The 20596-nt window shown below is 45.9% G+C and overlaps 1 protein-coding gene across 1 annotated transcript in view; it reads right to left on the bottom strand.

Moving 5' to 3' along the window:
* Window positions 1-20596, bottom strand: part of LOC147108756 (DNA (cytosine-5)-methyltransferase 3A-like) — a 289893-nt gene that overhangs the window by 120709 nt on the left and 148588 nt on the right. The window contains exons 7-11 of the mRNA XM_086005535.1: window positions 20331-20489; window positions 17292-17399; window positions 9254-9395; window positions 7999-8124; window positions 7861-7905 (exon numbers count right to left, since the gene is read on the bottom strand). Coding sequence (XP_085861661.1) covers window positions 7861-7905; window positions 7999-8124; window positions 9254-9395; window positions 17292-17399; window positions 20331-20489 — 580 coding nt within the window. The remainder of the gene's footprint in view (window positions 1-7860; window positions 7906-7998; window positions 8125-9253; window positions 9396-17291; window positions 17400-20330; window positions 20490-20596) is intronic.

The raw sequence follows: 20596 nt of genomic DNA, 5'->3' as shown, positions 1-20596 counted from the left end.
GAATAGATGGCTACATATGGAGGATAGAGGCTCATAGCACTCCTCTCTAGGAGGGATGTCAACGTAGACGTGGGTCCTCATGGCCCCACTGATGTGCAGCAAAGTGCTCTCCAGCTCCTTGCTAGCAGGGAAGTGCGGGTGGCCCATCAGAGGGTGAGAGGGGACATGGAAGCGGGGGCTCCTCTCACACATCTACTCCATTGCCACCCCCTCAGTCAGAGCCCCAGATACCTCATCAGACAGCGATGGCTGAGTCTGCCCCTGCACAGGCGCAGGAGGAGCAGACTTTAGTGGGGCCATCAGAGGCTCCAAAACCCAGAGGACGTCCACCAAGAGTGTCTAAGCAGTCGCAGCAGGGAAGTAAGCAGGCAGACTCTACCTCTGCTGAGGCCACAGGGGTACTCGTAAGAAGCACGTGTAAGAGGAAGATGACATACAAATAGATTCACAAGGGTAGCCACTTGTGTGTTTTATTCCCTGTTTCTGTAACGTTTCCGCTAGTGTGATGTACTCTGGGTAGGGGGCTTCAATGTCAATCACCAAGAGTGGCTCAGTAGCACCACTACTGACCGAGCTGGCCGAGTCCTGATGGACATAACTGCCAGTCTGGGCCTGCAACAGGTGGAGAGAGAACCAACACGAGGGAAAAAACGACTTGACCTCGTCCTCACCAACCTACCTGTCACAGATGCATCTGTCCATGACAGTATTGGTAGCATTGACCACCGCACAGTCACTGAGGAGGTGAAATCCCGTCTTCACACCGAGGACACCCTCCATCATGTTGTGTGGCATTACCACCGTGCTAAATGGGATAGATTCAGAACAGATCTAGCAGCTCAAAACTGGGCATCCATGAGGCGCTGTGGGCCATCAGCAGCAGCAGAACTGTATTCCACCACAATCTGTAACCTCATGGCCTGGCATATGCCTCACTCTACCATTACCTTCAAGCCAGGGGACCAACCCTGGTTCAATAAGGAGTGTGGAAGAGCATGCTAGGAGCAGCACCAGGCGTACCTAAAAATGAGGTGCCAACCTGGGGAAGCTACATTACAGGACTACATGCATGCTAAAAAGCGGATCCCACAATCAACGGATCAGATCAAAGCTCTGCAGTCCTGCCACATCCAGTCGTGAATGGTGGTGGACCATTAAACAACTAATGAGAGGAGGAGGCTCCATGAATATCCACATCCTCAAGGATGGTGGCGCCCAGCACGTGAATGCAAAAGATAAGGCTGAAGCGTTTGCAACCATCTTCAGCCAGAAGTGCCGAGTGGATGATCCGTATCGGCCTACTCCCGAGGTCCCCACCATCACAGAAGCCAGTCTTCAGCCAATTCGATTCACTCCACGTGATATCAAGAAACGGCTGAGCGCACTGGATACAGCAAAGGCTATGGACCCCGACAACATCCCGGCTATCGTGCTGAAGACTTGTGCTCCAGAACTAGCTGCGCCTCTAGCCAAGCTGTTCCAGTAGAGCTACAACACTGGCATCTATCCGACAATGTGGAAAACTGCCCTGGTATGTTGTAAGATTCGCGAAATTTTCATAAATAATCACGCAGGAAATTAGGGTTAATAAAACAGCTTTATTGACCAAAAGAAGCTTGTACAGAGAAACCTTTGATAAAAGGGCACACAAAATGGCCGCCAGACCTCGTGACCAGCTTCTGGGACCATTTGAATTTCTGTTACTGCAAGCCAGACAGGCTTGTGGATTAAGGACATTAAAGCCCGCGAAAACCAGTTTCGGGAAACCGAAACTCATGGAACTGAGTATACATATGGATTAGATTATAAGTACAGGACAGATTTGGGTAGCAGGATGAGACCCATCAAGAAATGGGCGGACAATTGAATGAACACTTTAACCCATTTACTGTACAAAGAGAAGCCGTTTAACAGCCATCAAGGGCAATCTCCAGACCGATCAATATACAAGCCGAGTTACGGTGACAAAGCAAAGACATTATCAGCCCAGGAAGGCCAGTTAAGCTATCACCGACTCCCGTTATGAAGACAAAACACCCCTGCAGAGAGTTCTGCCCGCCAAAATTATTACAAAGACAGGACTATGATTTGGCGGGAGATAAGAATGTTCCAAAAGGGTATAACTGTGGATTAAAAAAGTCCATCAGTACGCTTCGGAGTAGCTTCACTTCTTGAACGCTTCAGAAACGCTTCGGGACAGACTCTTCGGTTAGACAGCACTTTGGTTGCGAAACGTGTTCGGTGTTCGGGCAGGCAAGGCCCGGCCACGACGGGAAGACGACGAGGGTGGCCCGGGTACTTTTGTCGGGAGATCATCGACGACCCAGGCCGAAGAAGAAGACACCCTGTACTCCAGCTCTGCTTCAAATCAGAAGGACAATCATGACTGTATAAAGAAAGCTTTTTGGGACCAGCGCCCCGCCCCGGGGAAGACCATCGGGAGATCGACGACCCAGGCCGGAGAAGAAGGCACTCAGGGCCCGGCACTCCAGTGTCTCAACATCACATTGGTAATGGACTCACCCATGTGCATCCAGTTCTTAAAGTCACGTCGGTAACGGATTCATCCGTGGCGAGTGCTCACCAAGGCTGTACCGGCTGCCTACATCGCAGGAGAACCAAGAGGAAAACAAGCTGCGCCAGAACTTTCCAAACCCACGTGACGACGGAAAGCTGTGTCGAAGGGCTGCAAACCCCTTTTCGCAATTCTTACAGTGGTGAGCATGATCCCGAGTTCCTCAAATCGAAACTTAGTTCGGTCTAGGGGAGGGGGTTAAGGGTAGTTGTAATGTGTTACCCCTTTTACGATGTGCCGTGTGTTCCCCATTTCCATAGAGTTAAGTTTATAGATGTGTGCATGCTTGTAGTTGCTTTAATCTGTGCATATGACATGTATTTTATAATGCTGCAAACTGTTCAATAAAGGCATCCATTTCGTGCTATTCGACCTGGTCTATTGAGTTTTTCTGCACTACAGCTCCCTGCATCTAAGTCCAAGGTCGAGAACCGTAGGGGCGAGTGGGTCGAACCACTCACGGGTAATTATTGCAAGAAGCCTGGCAGGAGACCAGAGCAAGCAAGAGAAACCCCCTACAATGTCCAATCCACAAAAAGCAGGACAAATCCAACCCGGCCAATTACCGCCCCATCAGTCTACTCTCAATCATCAGCAAAGTGATGGAAGGTGTCACCGACAGTGCTATCAAGCGGCTCACTGATGCCCAGTTTGGGTTCCGCCAAGACCACTCGGCTCCCGATCTCATTATAACATGGACAAAGGAGCTGAATTCCAGAGGTGAGGTGAGAGTGACTGCCCTCGACATCAAGGCAGCATTTGACCGAGTGTGGCATCAAGGAGCCCTAGTAAAACTGAAGTCAATGGGAATAGGGGGAAAATGCTCCACTGGCTGGAGTCATACCTAGCACAAAGGAAGATGGATGTGGTGGTTGAAGTTCAATTATCACAGCCACAGGACATCGCTGCAGGATTCCTCAGGGCAGTGTCCTAGGCCCAACCATCTTCTGCTGCTTCATCGATGACTTTCCCTCCAACACAAGGTCAGAAATGGGGATGTTCGCTGATGACTGCACAGTGTTCAGCGCCATTCACAAATCCTCAGATAATGAAGCAGTCCATGCCCGCATGCAACATTACATGGACGACGTTCAGGCTTGGGCTAAGTGGCAGGTAACATTCGTGCCACACAAGTGCCAGGCAATGACTATCTCCAACAAGCGAGAGTCTAACCACCTCCCATTGACATTCAACTGTATTACCATCGCCGAATCCCCCACCATCAACATCTTGGGGGTCACCATTGACCAGAAACTTAACTGGACCAGCCACATAAATACTGTGGCAACAAGAGCAGGTCAGAGGCTAGGTATTCTGCGGCAAGTGTCTCACCTCCTGACTCCCCAAAGCCTTTCTACCATCTACAAGGTACAAGTAAGGAGTGTGATGGAAAACTCTCACTTGCCTGGATGAGTGCAGCTCCAACAACACTCAAGAAGCTCGACACCATCCAGGACAAAGCAGCCTGCTTGATTGGCACCCCATCTACCACCTCAAACATTCACTCCCTCCACCACTGGCGTACCGTGGCTGCAGTGTGTACCATGTACAAGATGCACTGCAGCAACTCGCCAAGGCTTCTTTGGCAGCACCTTCCAAACCCACGACCTCTTCCACCTAGAAGGACAAGGACAGCAGGTGCATAGGAAGACCACCACTTCCAAGTTCCCCTCCAAGTCACACACCATCCAGACTTAGAAGTATATCGCCAATCCTTCATCGTCGCTGGGTCAAAATCCTGGAACTCCCTATCTAACAGCACTGTGGGAATACCTTCACCACACGGACTGCAGCGGTTCAAGGCGGCTCACCACCACCTTCTCAAGGGCAATTAGGGATAGGCAATAAATGCTGACCTTGCCAGTGATGCCCACATCCCATAAAAAAACAAATAAAAAAGTCAGACATAAAAATCTTTATTTTCACCACTTTCTGGTCTTGGACAATTTTGTGTGCACCTTTGGAAGTGGCTTAGTGAGTTGGAGCAAATGGTGACACACAACGTTACCTCCAGCAATGGTGGCAAGTGTGAAAGGAACTGCTTGTTCATTGTAGGGATGCTTTATGGTGTTGCTGTGGGGTGGTGCCAACCTGGCGCAGCATGTGGCAGCCATATAGGTGTACTGCGTAAAGTTAAGTAAATCCGGCCATGATGAGCCCATCCCTGGCCTCCCGGGCACATGTGCTCGGGTGCTGGTGGGATCTGGACCACAGGTTCCTCCTGCTCCTCCTCTGAAGAAGCTGTGCGCTCAGTGCCTTGCTCCTCATGGACGCTAATCCTCGCTGCTGCACTATGTTGTACAGGGCACAGCAGACCACGACGATTCTGGAGACCCTGGCTGGAGCGTACTAAAGGGCTCCTCCAGATCTGTCAAAGTATCTGAAGTGCATTTTCAGCATGCCTATTGTCTGTGCTATGACACAACTGGTGGAAATGTGGCTTTCATTATATTTCTCCTGGGCCTCAGTACTTGGCCTCCTCAAGTGTGTCATGAGCCACGTCTTCAGTGGATAGCCCTTGCCTCCAAGCAGCCAGCCAGAAATTCTGTTTGGAGGAGCGAAGAGCTGAGAGAGGGTGGACTGGCGCAGGACAAAAGACTCATAGCAGCTGCCAGAGAATTTGGCACACACATCCTGATGATCTTCCTATGGTTGCAGGCGAGCTGCACATTGAGGGAGTGGAAGCCCTTGCAGTTGACAAAGAATCCTGGTTTAAGATGGGATGCCCTGATGGCCACATGTGTGCAGTCGATGATGCCCTGCACCCGTGGGAAGCCAGCCAAAGTGGCAAAACTGAGCACCCGCTCAGTAACACTGGCTTCATCAGTGGCAAAATTGGAATAGTTGTCAAATAGGGCATCGGTGACCTGTGTGATGCATCTGTGGGTGACTGACTGTGAGATGCCGCAAATGTCTGCTGCAGATCCCTGGAAAGAGCCTGAGGTGAAGAAGTTGAGGGCACTGGTGACTTTGACAGCCATTGGTAAAGCGTGTCCACCCGCTCCTCTGGGCCGCAGGTCTTGCTCCAGTAGTGTGCAAATGTTTGCAACTACCTGGCACAATAGCCTGAGCCTCCTTTGGCACTGCTGCTCAGTCATGTTGAGGAAGCTTATCCTTTGCCTGTGTACCCTGTGTTAGGGGTACTGCCTCCAACGCTGTGCAGCCCTGTGCTGATGCCCTCTGTCCTGTGCAGCATCAGGTGGTTGAGGAGAAGGTTAGTGGTATTGTTGTTGGTGCTGCTGGTGTGCCTGGTGCTGCTGGTGTTGGGGCTCAGCATGCTCCAATTCTGAGGACCAAGGTGAGACAGTATAAATGGCACCCATGCTGATGGAATAGATGGCAGGTCAAGTAGAGATAACTGAAGCAATCTGTCAATGATGTGATAGGTTCTAACAATGAGGTGACACTGGATGGTGACTTTGCTGGAATCACTTGCAGCCTCTAGAAAGCTAAATCTGTGCTGGGAATGCAGTCAGCAAGAGCTTCTGTCTGAGGAAAGTGATCATCTGTGAGGTGGGAGTTTTTATTGTACTTTCATCGCTGTGCACTAATCAGCTGGATCAATGGCCACTCAACTTCCACCTTAGGTTGACAGACGTGGTTCCCGAGCTGCGTGATTCCCGTGGTCATCCAGGGAAATTTGAAAGGTAGGTTTAAAAAGACTCTTAAGGGCCTGACAACTACCTGATAATTATTTAAATTAGCTCGCCTGCCTCTGCTGTTCGGGTCACTGCCACGCCAGCAAACACGTCCGAGGGAAAGGTGTGTGGCGGCGGGTTTCTGACCCGCTTCAAGATATTGCAAATTTCCCACCTGACCCGCCTCCGATCGTGCATGCACGGACCCCAGAAAATTTCGGCCCGAGTCATTGAGGTATTAGATTTTAGCACCGGCCACATGGACTGCAGAGTTTTTTCCAGTCCTGTACTTTCCTGTTTCTAAGTTTTTTTTAAACGAGATTAGATCCAAGGATACAATGCATTGTGTAAAGCCTGGAGCATTCATCTTTGAGAGTATCTCTGTATACAGGCAGTCAAAGTCATGATGGTTGCTATACACAGGTTTCTTGGTACAAAATTTGTATCTTTGTGGGTGATATTCTGAGTATTTACGAATCAACCTTCACATAATGGAAAACAGGTTTCTGCCTTTAGATTTCAGCTGCAGCTTTATCTGCATTGGTTTGTAAAATGAAATAAAAATTCACCCATTTGTTCACACCGTACCATGCACTGCGACACTGAGGAATATAATGCATGCTAAGGAAAACATTGTCATATTGCTTTCCATTATTAGGGTTGATAATGCAATAGAAAGCTCCTGAAATTGTGGTGCTTCAAGTAGCAGAAACTGCATTACCGGCCACGGAGGTCCACTCTATGCCCATGTGCAGTGCTGATGACAACATACAGTGCTAATGACAGTTTGCAGTGGATACACTGTCCATGCTCCCAAGTTTTATGGTAATGAGCAGGAAACCTCATAATTCTCCTGCATCATCTAAACGGCACTTTATATGCTCAGCACCCATCTCATTGGACACTTCAAAGAAGACCCCCTGAAAAATTGTACTATTTATTGTTGGGTGGCTCACTCCTCCAAATAGGGCTACCCTTCATTAAACAACCCCTTTCAGCATGTCTTCCAACATCTGATCTATGAATCAGGCAGTTCTGCCCCAAGCCATTTGCTCAGAAAACAGGCACAGATTTACTGGCAGCCAACTGCCCTTCAACAGTTGGCGGCAACTGATAACATACCCACAGCCTCACTACTGGCCCACTGCACCATGTGCTATGTGCTGGGAGAGCACCCTCAATATTTAAATTATATGACCTTGTGTTATGGGGTAGCCCCCAGTGCAGGTGCTGCACCCGATGCTCTGCGGACATGGCACTTCTGTGCCAAGAGTGCATTATCTGCCCCATTTTGTTCCCCAAAATTTTAATAAAGCATTTCAGATAATAAGTAACTATGATTTTAAAAGCAAAACTATTAGTATCACCTCCCAACAGAACAGGCTTGAGAGTAACAGTTTTATAGTGTTACTTGAGTTACTTCTGTGAGATTTATTGCTAAATTTACACATGCAGGATATGTCTATGCTATATTTAACAATACAGTCAACTGCAAGATGTTAAAAAGGGTAACATGCCCCCTTTACAAAAGTAAATGTGAAATAGTCAACGACCAGTACACAGTACTACTAAAACCGCCATTTGAGCAAACAGGAAGATGTTGCATTTAAGAACAGTCAAAGTTAATAAAAGTAAGAGAAATGTTACCTTCAATGCTTTTATTATTTGACATCACTTGAAACAAAATTTTTTCTGCAGAAAAAATATGAAAATAATCTGTTAGCTGTTTGCCATACTAATAATGCATTGAGCGGTCTATCTTTGTTACAGTAACACAGCACTTACCTCTCCCCCGGTGTTCCTCTTCAGTTCCTTCTTTGCTTTTATAAAAGCTCGTTTTCTGCTTTTTTGTGGGAGGATAGAACTCAGGGACATAGACCTCTATAGGGTTTTCACCTGCAGTGTCATTTTCTGCCCAACAGATAGAAGAAATGATGTGAAAAGTGCAACACTGCATGCAAACATACATTGTACAAAATCAAACCAAAGGTAAAACTTGCTGCTACTTTCAGCTGAGATCTATTATACAGACAATAATGAATATCTAAAAGAAATTACACAGCAAAATATCTAACTGAGGGGATCAAAATTTACGTTTATCATCTGAATCCTCATTCATACCTTGAACCACTCCCTGGTATTGGTTACTATTTGTGATGTATAGGAATACATTTTACGAGTTAGCACCCTTGCTACAGAGCTTCACTTGGCAGATCGAATAATTGGGTGCAGAAGTCATCACCCAATTACAACTCCCAATTTCTTAGAGATTCATTCAGAAAATCAGAAGGACCATGAACCAACCTCCATGTCTAATTGTTCAATCTGCCCTCCTGCACTACACCAGGTAGCATTAACTTGTAAATGTTTTAATATTGGGGGTGGGGGTGGGGGTTATTCTGGAGGGCTTAATTATTTGGTCAGTTTGGTCAACTGCTGTTATTGTGCTCCATATCCTCGATGATGATCACAGATGAAAACTTACTGCATTATTACTGCAAGTTTATTAAGAAATAATCTGCAGTTGATTATCCAATAAATATTATATATATATGATCATTTATCATTAGTTTCAATCAATCAGAAGATTTTTGATACAAGGTAAAACATATGGATCAGTGCACAGGATTGCCTTAAAAAGCATTTGGGCTGCTGTCTAGAAAGGGGGCATTGACCTTAATGAGCTGCTGTTGCTGGTCACAGATTGGCGGCACATTTATGAAGCAAAAGGCTATTTTGTTCATGTAGGCCATTATTGTTGCAAGGAGTTTAGATAGCCACATGGGTTCCACCAACTGAAATCCCAAACTTGAGTAGCTTGGGATGGCTTGAGCTGTTCACTGCCTTCTGCTAAACATTCACCTTAGGTTTCACAATTGCACTTACATTATGGCTACTTTTTAAATTTTCGTTTTCTTTTTGTTTCAACTGTTTGGGACAAATTGTGTGCTGTGGTCTTTAACCTAGTTCAGAGTCAAACAGGATAAGTGCAATTCAGCAGGTATTCCCATCTTTACCTTCACTGAAAAAACTTAATTACCTGTGTTTTGTTTGGGCTTAATTCCTTCATAACCCTTTGGTTGAAAACCACCAAATGCCCAGTCAAGCATTGGCTTAATTTGTTCCTCCAAGGTGCCCCGGTCATTGGGGGGGAATGGTATTCCAGATCTGCTACTAGCAATCTGTAAGAGTTGATGTCTTGTATTAGGTGCAGAATAAGTTATCACATCTTGGAGCTGTTCAGAATCATCTTTAGAGTACCATGGAATGGTGAAGTAGCAACAAAATACCTATCCCATTTCTTTGGTGTCACCAATAAATCCCGACCATGAAGAAAGCCATGTTACATGATTGACCAGAAATGCAATAGTAACAATGGGATACAGGAAAATTTCTGATATCCCTAATTTCTCTAGCAACATCATTAGGGAGCTTTCAATGTGGATTTAGGTAGTTTAAGAGGGTGCCTGTCAATTCTCCCATTTATTGGCTACATCGTTTCATCATTGCTTATCGTCATCATCTTAGGTTGATACTAGTCTGAACCTGGTCTTCAGTCGACTAAAACATCTCTACTTACAAACCTGGCCATCTTTTATCTGTAATACAGCACTACAGTTCTGTCATTAGCACAGCCTCAGCTTCCTGTTCATTGTAAATGAGCAGAACAGAACCATTAATAAATCTGTCAGATAGTCGCCAAATGCACTTTGAGGCTATCTGGTGAAAAAGGCCGCCACAAGGTGTAAAGTATAAACATACTTCTTATGGACTATGTACCTCAGGGGCCTAGAGGGCAAATTGACTACCTTTTCTCAGGCATTCAGCAATGCCACTCTTCCCCTGGCATCTTGGGAGGTGTGATTGCCAGGTCCAGCAATGACTTCCCCTCCGATTTTCTTTCATCTTGTGAGACTGCACAGTCTACTCTGAAATTTTCATTTTGATTTAGACAGCAGTAGAAAACAAATGCAAATCTCTCTACCAGGCACACTCCTTCCAGTCACTCAGTTATTTTATAGCATTCTATTTTTGGAAGTCTAACTATTACCACCTAATACAAACTGCAAAATAAACACAATCTTATGTATTTAGAGCAGGAAATTGATTTATATGGAAACTCAGGATGGTCAAATTTCCATTTCAACTATAAGCTCTCACTACTCGCTCTCCAAAAGGAAAATCAAAGCCACATGTGGAAGTTAAAAAGAATGCCAACAGGCTCTTGCTGTAAAATTTTCTACAACCAGATTTTGATTTGAGCGAAACACATATTACACGAGCAGAAGTTTTGTTTTCATGTTAAATATAGTGAAAACAGTAACATGTACTCGAAGACAAAAATGGAAAAAAAGCCATAAACACACAGCAGGTCAGTAGACATCTGTGGAAAGAAAGACAGACAGACCTGCATTTATGTAGCGCCTTTCATGACCTCAGGACGTCTCAAAGCGCTTTACAGCCAATGAAGTACTTTTAAAGTGTAGTCACTATTGTAATGTAGGAAAGAACAGATAGTCTATATTTGGCATAAACTTCTTCAAAACTGAGGTTTCTGTTCTTCACTTCTAACTTGAGAACCAAGTGATAAGACCAGGAATTCATAATTTTTTTAAAATTCGTTCATGGAATGTGGGCGTTGCTGGCAAGGTCGGCATTTATTGCCCACCCCTAATTGCCCTCGAGAAGGTGGTGGTGGTGAGCCACCTTCTTGAACCGCAGAGGGCAGTTAAGAGTCAACCACATTGCTGTGGGTCTGGAGTCACATATAGGCCAGACCGGGTAAGGATGGCAGATTTCCTTTCCTAAAGGACATTAGTGAACCAGATGGGTTTTTACGAAAATCCGGTAGTTTCATGGTCACCATTACTGATACTAGTTTTTAATTCCAGATTTATTTAATTAATTGAATTTAAATTCCCCAGCTGCCTGTGGTGGGATTTGAACTCACGTCTCCAGATCATTAATCCGGGCCTCTGGTGATTTGGATGAGGGGACTAAATGTAACATTTCCAAATTTGCTGATGATACAAAGCTAGGTGGCAGTGTTAGTTGTGAAGAGGACGTGAAGAGCCTTCAAGGGGATCTCAACAGGCTCAGTGAGTGGGCGAGAACATGGCAGATGGAATATAATGTGGATAAATGTGAAGTTAGCCACTTTGGTAAAAAAAACAGAAAGGCAGAGTATTTCCTAAATGGTGAAAGATTGGGGAATGCAGATGCTCAAAGGGACCTGGGTTTCCTTGTACATGAGTCACTGAAAGTGAATGTGCAGGTGCAGCAAGTCATTAGGAAGGCAAATGGTATGCTGGCCTTCATTACAAGAGGATTTGAGTACAGGAGTAAAGAAGTCTTACTCCAATTATATAGGGCCTTGGTGAGACCACACCTGGAGTACTGTGTACAATTTTGGTCTCCTTACCTAAGGAAGGATATACTTGCCATAGAGGGAGTGCAACGAAGGTTCATGAGATTGATTCCTGGACTGTCGTATGAGAAGAGATTGAGTAAACTAGGCCTGTATTCTCTTGAATTCAGAAGAATGAGAGGGGATCTCATTGAAGCATACAAAATTATTACAGGGCTTGATAGGGTGGATGCTGGGAGAATGTTTCCCTTGGCTGGGGGCCACAGCCTCAGGATAAAGGGTAGGCCATTCAGGACTAAGATGAGAAGAAATTTCTTCTGAGGGTGGTGAATCTTTGGAATTATCTACCCCAGAGGGCTGTGGAGGCTCAGTCATTGGGTATATTCAAAACAGAAGTCGATAAGATTTCTGACTAGTAAGGGCATCAAGGGATATGGCAATAGGGCCGGTGAATGGAGTTGAGGCAGAAGATCAGCCATGATCTCACTGAATGGCAGAGCAGGCTCAAAGGGCCGAATGGCCTACTCCTGCTCCTATTTCTTATGTTCTTATGACTAGTCCAGTAACATAACCACTGTACCCGCAATTGCAAAATAAAGAAGCACTTTTCTGCAAATTCTTAGCTATGCTGTTGTGATCTATTTTCATCAATTTCCCTAAAAGATACTTAATATGCTTAATCACTGTTCAGAATTTGTTTAGCAGTGCCTCCCTATTAGCAATAATTAGAATACTATGGGCTAGAAATTCGTTAGAGCCAAGAAATGGGCACTATGTAGACTAAAAAATGTTAAACTGCGCCACATGAAAATCGTCTAGGATGCACGCAAAGTTTGTGCACTTCTCGTTAAAATGATTGTAGTCATGATTCTAGCCTAAAAACTCAAGCTCATTGGCGTTACACTAAAAAACTGGACCAATATCGGGGGCAGTCTAACTGCAAGTAATGTTTGCCACAGGCTTTTTTCACTACTTAAAGGGGAGGTTCATTGATGCTGCAGCACCTCATTGTCAGGCTTGTTGGGTGTGCTGCTGCCCCAACAACCATAAGAAGGTCAAGGAGAAGTAAGAGTTCTTTATAAATCCTGATGGTAGATTGTCGCCCCAGGGAGAGATCCCGGAGGTTCTCTGATGGCATTGGTTTTCACAGTGGAGAGAATGCGGGCGGTCCTGTACCCGCTAACTGGCAGGAGGCCCTTGCCACAAGTCTGCCGCACTATGCGGAGGGAGGTAGCACACCACGTCACAGGCAGCACTGTGGTCCCTAGGACACACCCAGTGCAGAAAGATGTTTAACAACCTCACACGGGTGGTCAGGGTCAAGGTGGCGCATAATCGCTGTGAGCAGACAGGCGGGGTGCCAAGCCCACATTGCAAAGCTGAACCAGCTGGAGACGAGAGTGCTGCAGATGATTGGGTGCCAGGTCGATGGTAACCGGTAACGTTGACCCCCTTGGGGACAACAACAGTATGTTCATTCCTTATCCTTCTTCTCACATCCTACTTCCCCCTCAGCCCACAATCTTTTCTCACTTTCAAGCTACTCATGCTGTATGCATGCATTTCTGCTTTCCTGCCCCCCTCCCCTCACCATAACCCGACTCTTGTGCCTTTTGCTTTCAGATAATCAGCAAGCACCCGAGCAGCCTATCCTCGAGGGCACCGCAGAGAGCGAGGGGGGAGAAGAGGAGGAAGAAGACAACACGTCACTGCATCTGTCACTTGCAGACACCAGCTCAGATACTGGCACTATGCGTTCTTTAGAGGTTAGTGTAGTAGCAGGATCTGCACAGGGTGAGGCACCGGGCACAAGTGGGCTGCAGCAAGGCCAGGGGGAAAAGGTAGCTCGGGGGCCAGCTCCCCGGAGGGCAGGTTCTGCTGCACAGAACTCAGAGGACCTCGATGGGAAGGCCTTCAGAAGAAGGGTGATGGGCATGCACACGGAAATTATAGGTACAATGGCAAGGCTGCCAGAGAGCCTCTCAGCAACGGCAAGGAGCGTGGAGGAGTGCGCCTCCAGCATTGCATGGAGTTCTGCGCGGAGCATGGAGCTCAGGATTTCCAGTCTGGAAATGACGGTGCACTCCCAGAGAGACCGTGGTGACCCAGATGTGATGGTGCACATGATGAGCGATGTCACAGCTTCCACTGCAGTACAGGCAGAAGCGACCCAATGCCTTAGTGCTGCAACGGAAGCTTGGACTGCTCTCATGCAGCCTCAGTGTGATGCCTCCCAAGCTCTGACTGCTGCCATCATGGCTGGGTTTACCACCGTCGATCGGGGCTTTCACGGTGTTGCAGCAGGCCAGCAATCTGTGTTTCAACAGATTGCTAGAAATGCTGAGGTGCCACCCTGGGGGTGTGGCAGTGGGTCTGTGGAGCAGGAACCTGCTGTCCTCTCAGGATGATGACATTCCTACTCCCATTGCCCTTGCAGCTGCCTGTCAGCCAGCCAGCTCAGACTGATCCACACATGCAGAGGTGGTGCAGTCTACAGCCGGGCCTTCCAGGCCCAGAGCTGGTCGAGGTCGTCTTGCAGGGCCATCTGAAGTCTCCCACACAGAAATTCAGCAGCCTTCTGCCAGCCGTGCTGCAACCACTGGGGGCACACTGCGTAGGAGCACTAGAGTAGGAAAAGGCACACAAACGACAGGCACTAAGGGATTGCACAAGGGTGATTAATTAATAGTATTCATGTAATCTGTGTCATATGTTTATAGATAAATGTTTTAATTGTGTTTGGAATATTTTGTGGTGTCTCATTTCAGCTTTGTACCCAGGAGGATGCTGTGATATGGCGTGAGACAGGGAAGATATAATGGGGATGTGGTGGGCTACGGGGATCTGGGGTTTCATTCATGCGAATCAGAGTCTGATGAGCCGGTCATGGACAGCCCGTCCGGAAGGCCAATTGTCTCGCTGCCTCCGCCCTCCCTCCTGTTCCTCGTCCTCCTCTCCCTTGTCCTCCTCCTGAGGTGGTCCCGCAATCCCTGGTGGAAAGGGCTGTGCCCTCATGATGGCCAAGTTGTGGAACATGCAGCAGACCACCACGAAATGGGACACCTGCTCCGCCGAGTACTGGAGGGCTTCTCCCAAGCGGTAAAGGCAGTGGAACTGTTGCTTCCGTAGGCCGATGGTCTGCTCGATGATGTACCTGGTGACAGCATGGCTCTCATTATATATGAGTGCTGAGCACGAGTGTTGGGGTTGCGGAGGGGACTCATGAGCCAGGTGGAGAGTAGATAGCCCTGGTCTCCGAGCAGCCACCCTCAAGCTTGACGTGGTGGCAGGAAGAGTGCTGGAACACCGGTCTGGCGAAGGATGAAGGCATCATAGCTGCTGCCAGGATAGCGGGCATTGACATTGAGGATTCGCTGTGTGTGGTCGCACACCAACTACACATTAAGTGAGTGGTAGCCTTTGCGGTTATGGAAGATCTCAGGATTGTTATGTGGTGCACGCAAAGCCATGTGGGTGCAGTCGATGGCGCCCTGCACCATGGGGAAGCCCGCTATCCCGGCAAAGTCACATGCACACGCGTCCTGCTTCTCTCTGGTGACTGGGAAGCCAATGTAGTCCCTTCTCCTGGTGTAGAGAGCCTCAGTGACCTCCCAGATGCAGTGATGCAGACTGAACTGCGAGATGTTAGCTATGTCTCCTGCTGCAGACTAAAAGGATCAGCTAGCGAAGAAATTGAGGGCCACAGTGCCCATGACTGCCACTGGGGGAGCTGTGGTTGCCCTGGTCTGAGGCTGGAGGTTTGGTTGCAGGAAGTGGCAGAGTTCTGTAACCACTTCCCTGGTGAAGCGAAGCCTCCAAATACACTGTTCTTCGCTTAATTGAAGGTAGAAGAAGTGATGTCGGAAGACCCTCGGAGGGTAAGGTCTCCTGTTGAGAGCCCTGATGGCCGTCCTCCTCCCTCTGCGCACATGTTCCCGTCTTTCTCGCTGCCTCCGCTGTAGATCCTGGAGGGTGAGGTCGACTGCCAGTACAGCCCCCATGACTTTTAGCAAGTGTTGTAGTTTGAAGCATCTCAAAAATAATGAGGGAGTTTTGTACTTGCCAGAGCACTCCCTGATATCAAATAACTTTGAAATAACTAAAGAAAACTCTTGCAGTTGCAGGAAGTAGCACACAGCCAGTCAAACTGCAAAACCCTGTCAGGTGCGAGTGATTGGTGATGATCCCTTTAAACAGCATCGCTGGAGCCGGCTTCCTGCTGCTGCACGCCACCTCAACCTGTCGCTGCCTTCTCCAGCCAGTAACTTTGTTACCTCAAAATCACCTCAACCTGCCGTTACACACTCACTGACTTCATGATCGCCGTGATTGCGATTTCCCCTGCGATCGAGTTTAGCAGCAGCGCTAATACACAAATTTCTCCCCCTATAAAACTGAAAGTGGCCCTGAAATCTCAGCGCAATACTATCATACGAACGTTCATCTGGCATTTCTTTCCTTGCTATTTCAGCAGAGGGGTTAATATCTCTTCTAAATAGCAGCGAGAGGAATTTCAGCTGAACACATTTAGCATTAATTTACCAGTGTAATTCATGGGCAGTTTTTATTACATCTCACTTTTTGAGTAACCTGGTAGATCTTCTGCCCAGCTTTTTCATTCAGGCAAATATCTTGAGATCTCAGCCTTGGCTCAGTGGTAGCAATCTCTGAGTCAGAAGGTTATAGGTTTAAGCCCACTCCGGAGAGTGGAGTACAAAATTTAGGTTGACACTTCTGAGGGAGTGCTGCATTGATGCAGGTTCCATCTTTCAGATGAGATGTTAAACTGAGGCCTCATTTGTCCTCTCAGGTGGACGTTAAAGATCCCATGGCACTAATCGAGTTCTCCTGGTATCCTGGCCAACATTTATCCTCAAACAACAATTGGTTATTTGGACATTATCATTGCTGCTTGTGAGATCTTGCTGTGCGCAATTGGCTGCCGTGTTTCCCTACACTGGAACGGTGACTACACTTCAAAATACTACTCTGGCAGTGAAGTGCATAGGGGCCGTGAAAGGCAGAATATAAATGCAAGTTCTTCTCTTCTTCATGTCTTCTTAATTTTTCAACTCTCAAAGGCTTCCAGAGCATTCAAATGATTTATCTGCCGTGTGGAGAAAGGGGACCCTGATGATGTGATGCACCATCAGATGCACCTGAAACTGGTCTCTTCTGCAGAGAATTGAGCGTGTACAGGTCAGTTTAATGACAAGCAGTAGCTATTGCCTTTGAACGAAATTAACAAGTAGACTTGTTAGGAAGTGCACTTGCGATTCTTTACATGACGAGTTCCTGATCCTGGTCAGACTATCAGAGAGGACTACATAGCAGAGGCCATTTTAATGAATCATTTTAATATGATTATTTTGTAAAAAAAAAAGAACGTTATTAGGAAATAGGGGCATGGAGCTTCTGAATTAACCCTTAATTTTTTTAATCGAGTAGATACCGGAGCTCGTTCCCAACTGAGCACCCGCAGCGAGAAACTGTGCTCACAGCCCCTGATTTTCCATATGAAATGAGTGTGAAATCAGGGGATGGGGACTCCTGATTTCCTGACCGGCATTGTCTGAAGGTGTCGCTCCGCACTAGGGGTGCTCAGTTAGGGAATCAACCCAACTATCTAGGGAAGAAAAGGATTTCAGAATTAGTCCCAACAATTTCAAATACAAAAATTGTCATCTGAGCTTTTAACAAGTGTAATTACCTCCAAAGCTTGGTACACGGCTCTTTTGTAAGAGATCAACTTGTTAAATGCAGAAGTGTGAAAATATTGACCAATAGCAGTTAAAGGCACAAGTTTGTCGGCAGAGACCTTGAAAACAAGAAAATATGAAAATGTTAATAACCCAAACCATTCAGTAAAAGCCTATACACCTGCCAACCACTGCAGGTTTTTTAGACAGTCATACTTTGTTACACCTTATTCCAAACACTTGCTGTTGTGTCACCATGTTTAGAATAGCGCCTTATAAAATAAGGTCCCTGCATTCAGCAAAGAACATCACCAAATATTGTTAAATAGGAGTTGAAATTCCGTTGACCCCGCTAAGCTGGAGGAGTGGAGTCCATGTCTGCTGACTCTGAAGGATATTGAGTCCATCCCAAATTAGAGAGACAGGGTCAATAGCAAGGCCATTAAGGGTGCATCAACAGCACCTGTCCCAAACTTCCAGCTGGAATATCGTGATGGAGCGGAAGATTTGATAGAGGTGTTTAAAATCATGAAGGGTTTAGATAAATTAAATAAACAGCAACTGTTTCCAATGGCGAAGGGTCGATTTAAGCTGATTGGCAAAAGAACCAGAGGCGACATGAGGAAAAACTTTTTTATGCAACGAGTGGTTAGGATTTGGAATGCACTGTCTGATTGGGTGGTGGATACAGATTCAACAGTAGCTTTCAAAAAGGAATTGGATAAATACTTGAAGGAGAAAAAATTGCAGGGATATGGTGAAAGAGCAGGGAAGTGGGACTAAAGGGATTGCTCTTTGAAAGAGCCAGCGCAGACTCGAACTGCCGAATGGCCGCCTTCTGTGCTGTACTATTCTATGATTCTAGGAGGCCTGGGAAGGACCTAAAGAAAATGGGGTCCATTAACTGTTGCGTCAACAGTTGTGGGGGCGTTTCTGAAACCTTTAAATTGCATTCTGAATGAACATCCTGGGGAAGCTTGGGAACGCTCCCAGACATGGCTCCTTGATGGGAGGGGAACGGGAGGTTGGGCAGAAATTCACCCATGGCTCCCCTCCACCAAAAAATGTTTAACTGAAAAATACGGGGCGGAATTCCAGCAAATCCAAGTTCCCCCATTTTTCAGCCCCTGTCCAGTAGTTTTTGCTGGGTTTCCGCCCAGGACCCAATCAGAATTTCATGTCTAGAGTCTCTTAATGGAATCCTGGCGAACTTTATTATATACACATTGTAGACGATTTGAAGAATTAAACAGTGATGAGCAACGATTACCTTTAAATAGACATCCCTTAAATAAATTACTAGTTTACTAATGTATCTCCCATGGCATGCTTATGGTAAGTCAAAGGATATACTATTTTATAAGAAATAACAACTGAAAATGCTGGAAAAACTCAGCAGGCCAGGCAACGTCCGTGGAGAGAAATTAGAGTCGACGTTTTGGGTGAACCCTTTTTCAATCGTACTATTTTATAAGGACAAAGGAGCATTATGCCATTTTACTGCTGCTAAAGTGGAGCTTTGTGAAATGTCCCTTTAAGACCACCAGATTTCATTGCGGTAAAATGGCACAGCCTGAGGTCAACTGGAGGCTAAGCATATCTCAAGATCAATTAGAGGGTAATTAGGCAATCCACAAGATCAGAAGAAAAAACAGCAGGAATTGACAAGTCTTTTTTTAACATATTTTTGACACTTTGAAGTGTGATGTATGGAGTGTGACGTCTGGAGTATGACAGATGTACACCGGATGCAAGACCGTTGTGTATATAGATATATATACTTCCTTAAAAATCTTCTAAAAAGACTTCTAAAATAATCCTCACCATTTACAACTTTTACTTCTGAGTAGTCTAGTTTTCACTTCTTGGACTCATCTATATAGTCGTGTGTGTATCCGGTGATGGGGATTTTACTGGAAATAGTAGCAGTTAATATCATAGAATAGAATCATAGAAATTTACGGCACAGAAGGAGGCCATTCGGCCCATCATGTCTGTGCCAGCTGAAAAGGAACTATCCAGCCTATTCCCACTTTCCAGCTCTTGGTCCGTAGCCCTGTAGGTTACGGCACTTGAAATGCATATCCAAATACTTTTTTAATTCAATGAGGGTTTCTGCCTCTACCACCCTTTCAGTGAGTTCCAGACCCCCATCACCCACTGGGTGAAAAAAGTTCTCCTCAACTCCCCTCTAACCCTTCTACCATTTACTTTAAATCTGTGCCTCCTGGTCATTGACCTCTCTGCTAAGGGAAATAGGTCCTTCCTTATCCACTCTATCTAGGCCTCTCAACTTTATGCACCTCAATTAAGTCTCCCCTCAGCCTCCTCTGTTCCAAAGAAAACAACCCCAGCTGAGCCAATCTTTTGTCATAGCTAAAATTTTCCAGCCCAGGCAACATCCTCGCAAATCTCCTCTGTACCCGCTCTAGTGCAATCATGTCCTTCCTGTAAGGTGCTGACCAGAACTGTACGCAGTACTCTAGCTGTGGCCTAACTAGTGTTTTACACAGTTCAAGCATAACCCCCCTGCTCTTGTATTCTATGCCTTGGCTAATAAATGTTAAATATATTTAGTGTTCTGTATTAGCAATTAATAATTTTCAGGCTCTGCATTGGTCATAAAAAATATGAGTTATTCATAAATGTAATGTATGTATGATTCAAACAACATTAGAAAATACTCTGAATAGAATTTTATTTATAATGATCAAAATAATTTGACAATACCAAGGTACAAGCTGAAAAAGCAAACAACTTCGAATAAATTGAGGACATTAGGGTAAAACGCCCAAATGGCAAAGTTCACATATAAACACATTATATTCCTGTGTTTACTATTTCATCATGCAGGCATTAACCTCTTTTTCTTTAACAAGCTAACATCTACTTAACAATAGTGCACACAGGAATGTAGTACAATTGTGTTAAGCATTTCTTTGTGAACTTCACTAAACTTGAAATTCTACTGTATGATCTTTGGAAAAAATGTATACTTGTCAAATTGTTCTGAAACTTTGCTGCATTTTTGTCTCCTGTTTTGCACTTACCTCTGAGAACTTGCCATCTCCAAACCACTGAAGCCATCTCATTCCTGATGCAGCTTGCCTTCGTCCAGGTATACGCCAGGAAACCACTATTGCAGGCCACCATGAGAATCCCTTGATCTTCCCCCAAACAAGCTCCCCAATGCCATAACCTTTACCATCCTGAAGACAGAAAAATATTTATTTTTATACGAACTAGATTCCCATTGGGCTTTCTTCTATAATTAACCAACTGCAAAGAAGCATTTAAAACAATATTCAGGTCGCTT

This window comes from Somniosus microcephalus, chromosome 13 (assembly GCF_052327205.1).
Source record: "Somniosus microcephalus isolate GS21.2 chromosome 13, FLI_Smic_1.0, whole genome shotgun sequence".
NCBI classification, from domain to species: Eukaryota; Metazoa; Chordata; class Chondrichthyes; order Squaliformes; family Somniosidae; genus Somniosus; species Somniosus microcephalus.
Note: the sequence above shows the minus strand (reverse complement) of the source record. Positions and strands in the feature narration are given on the sequence as shown.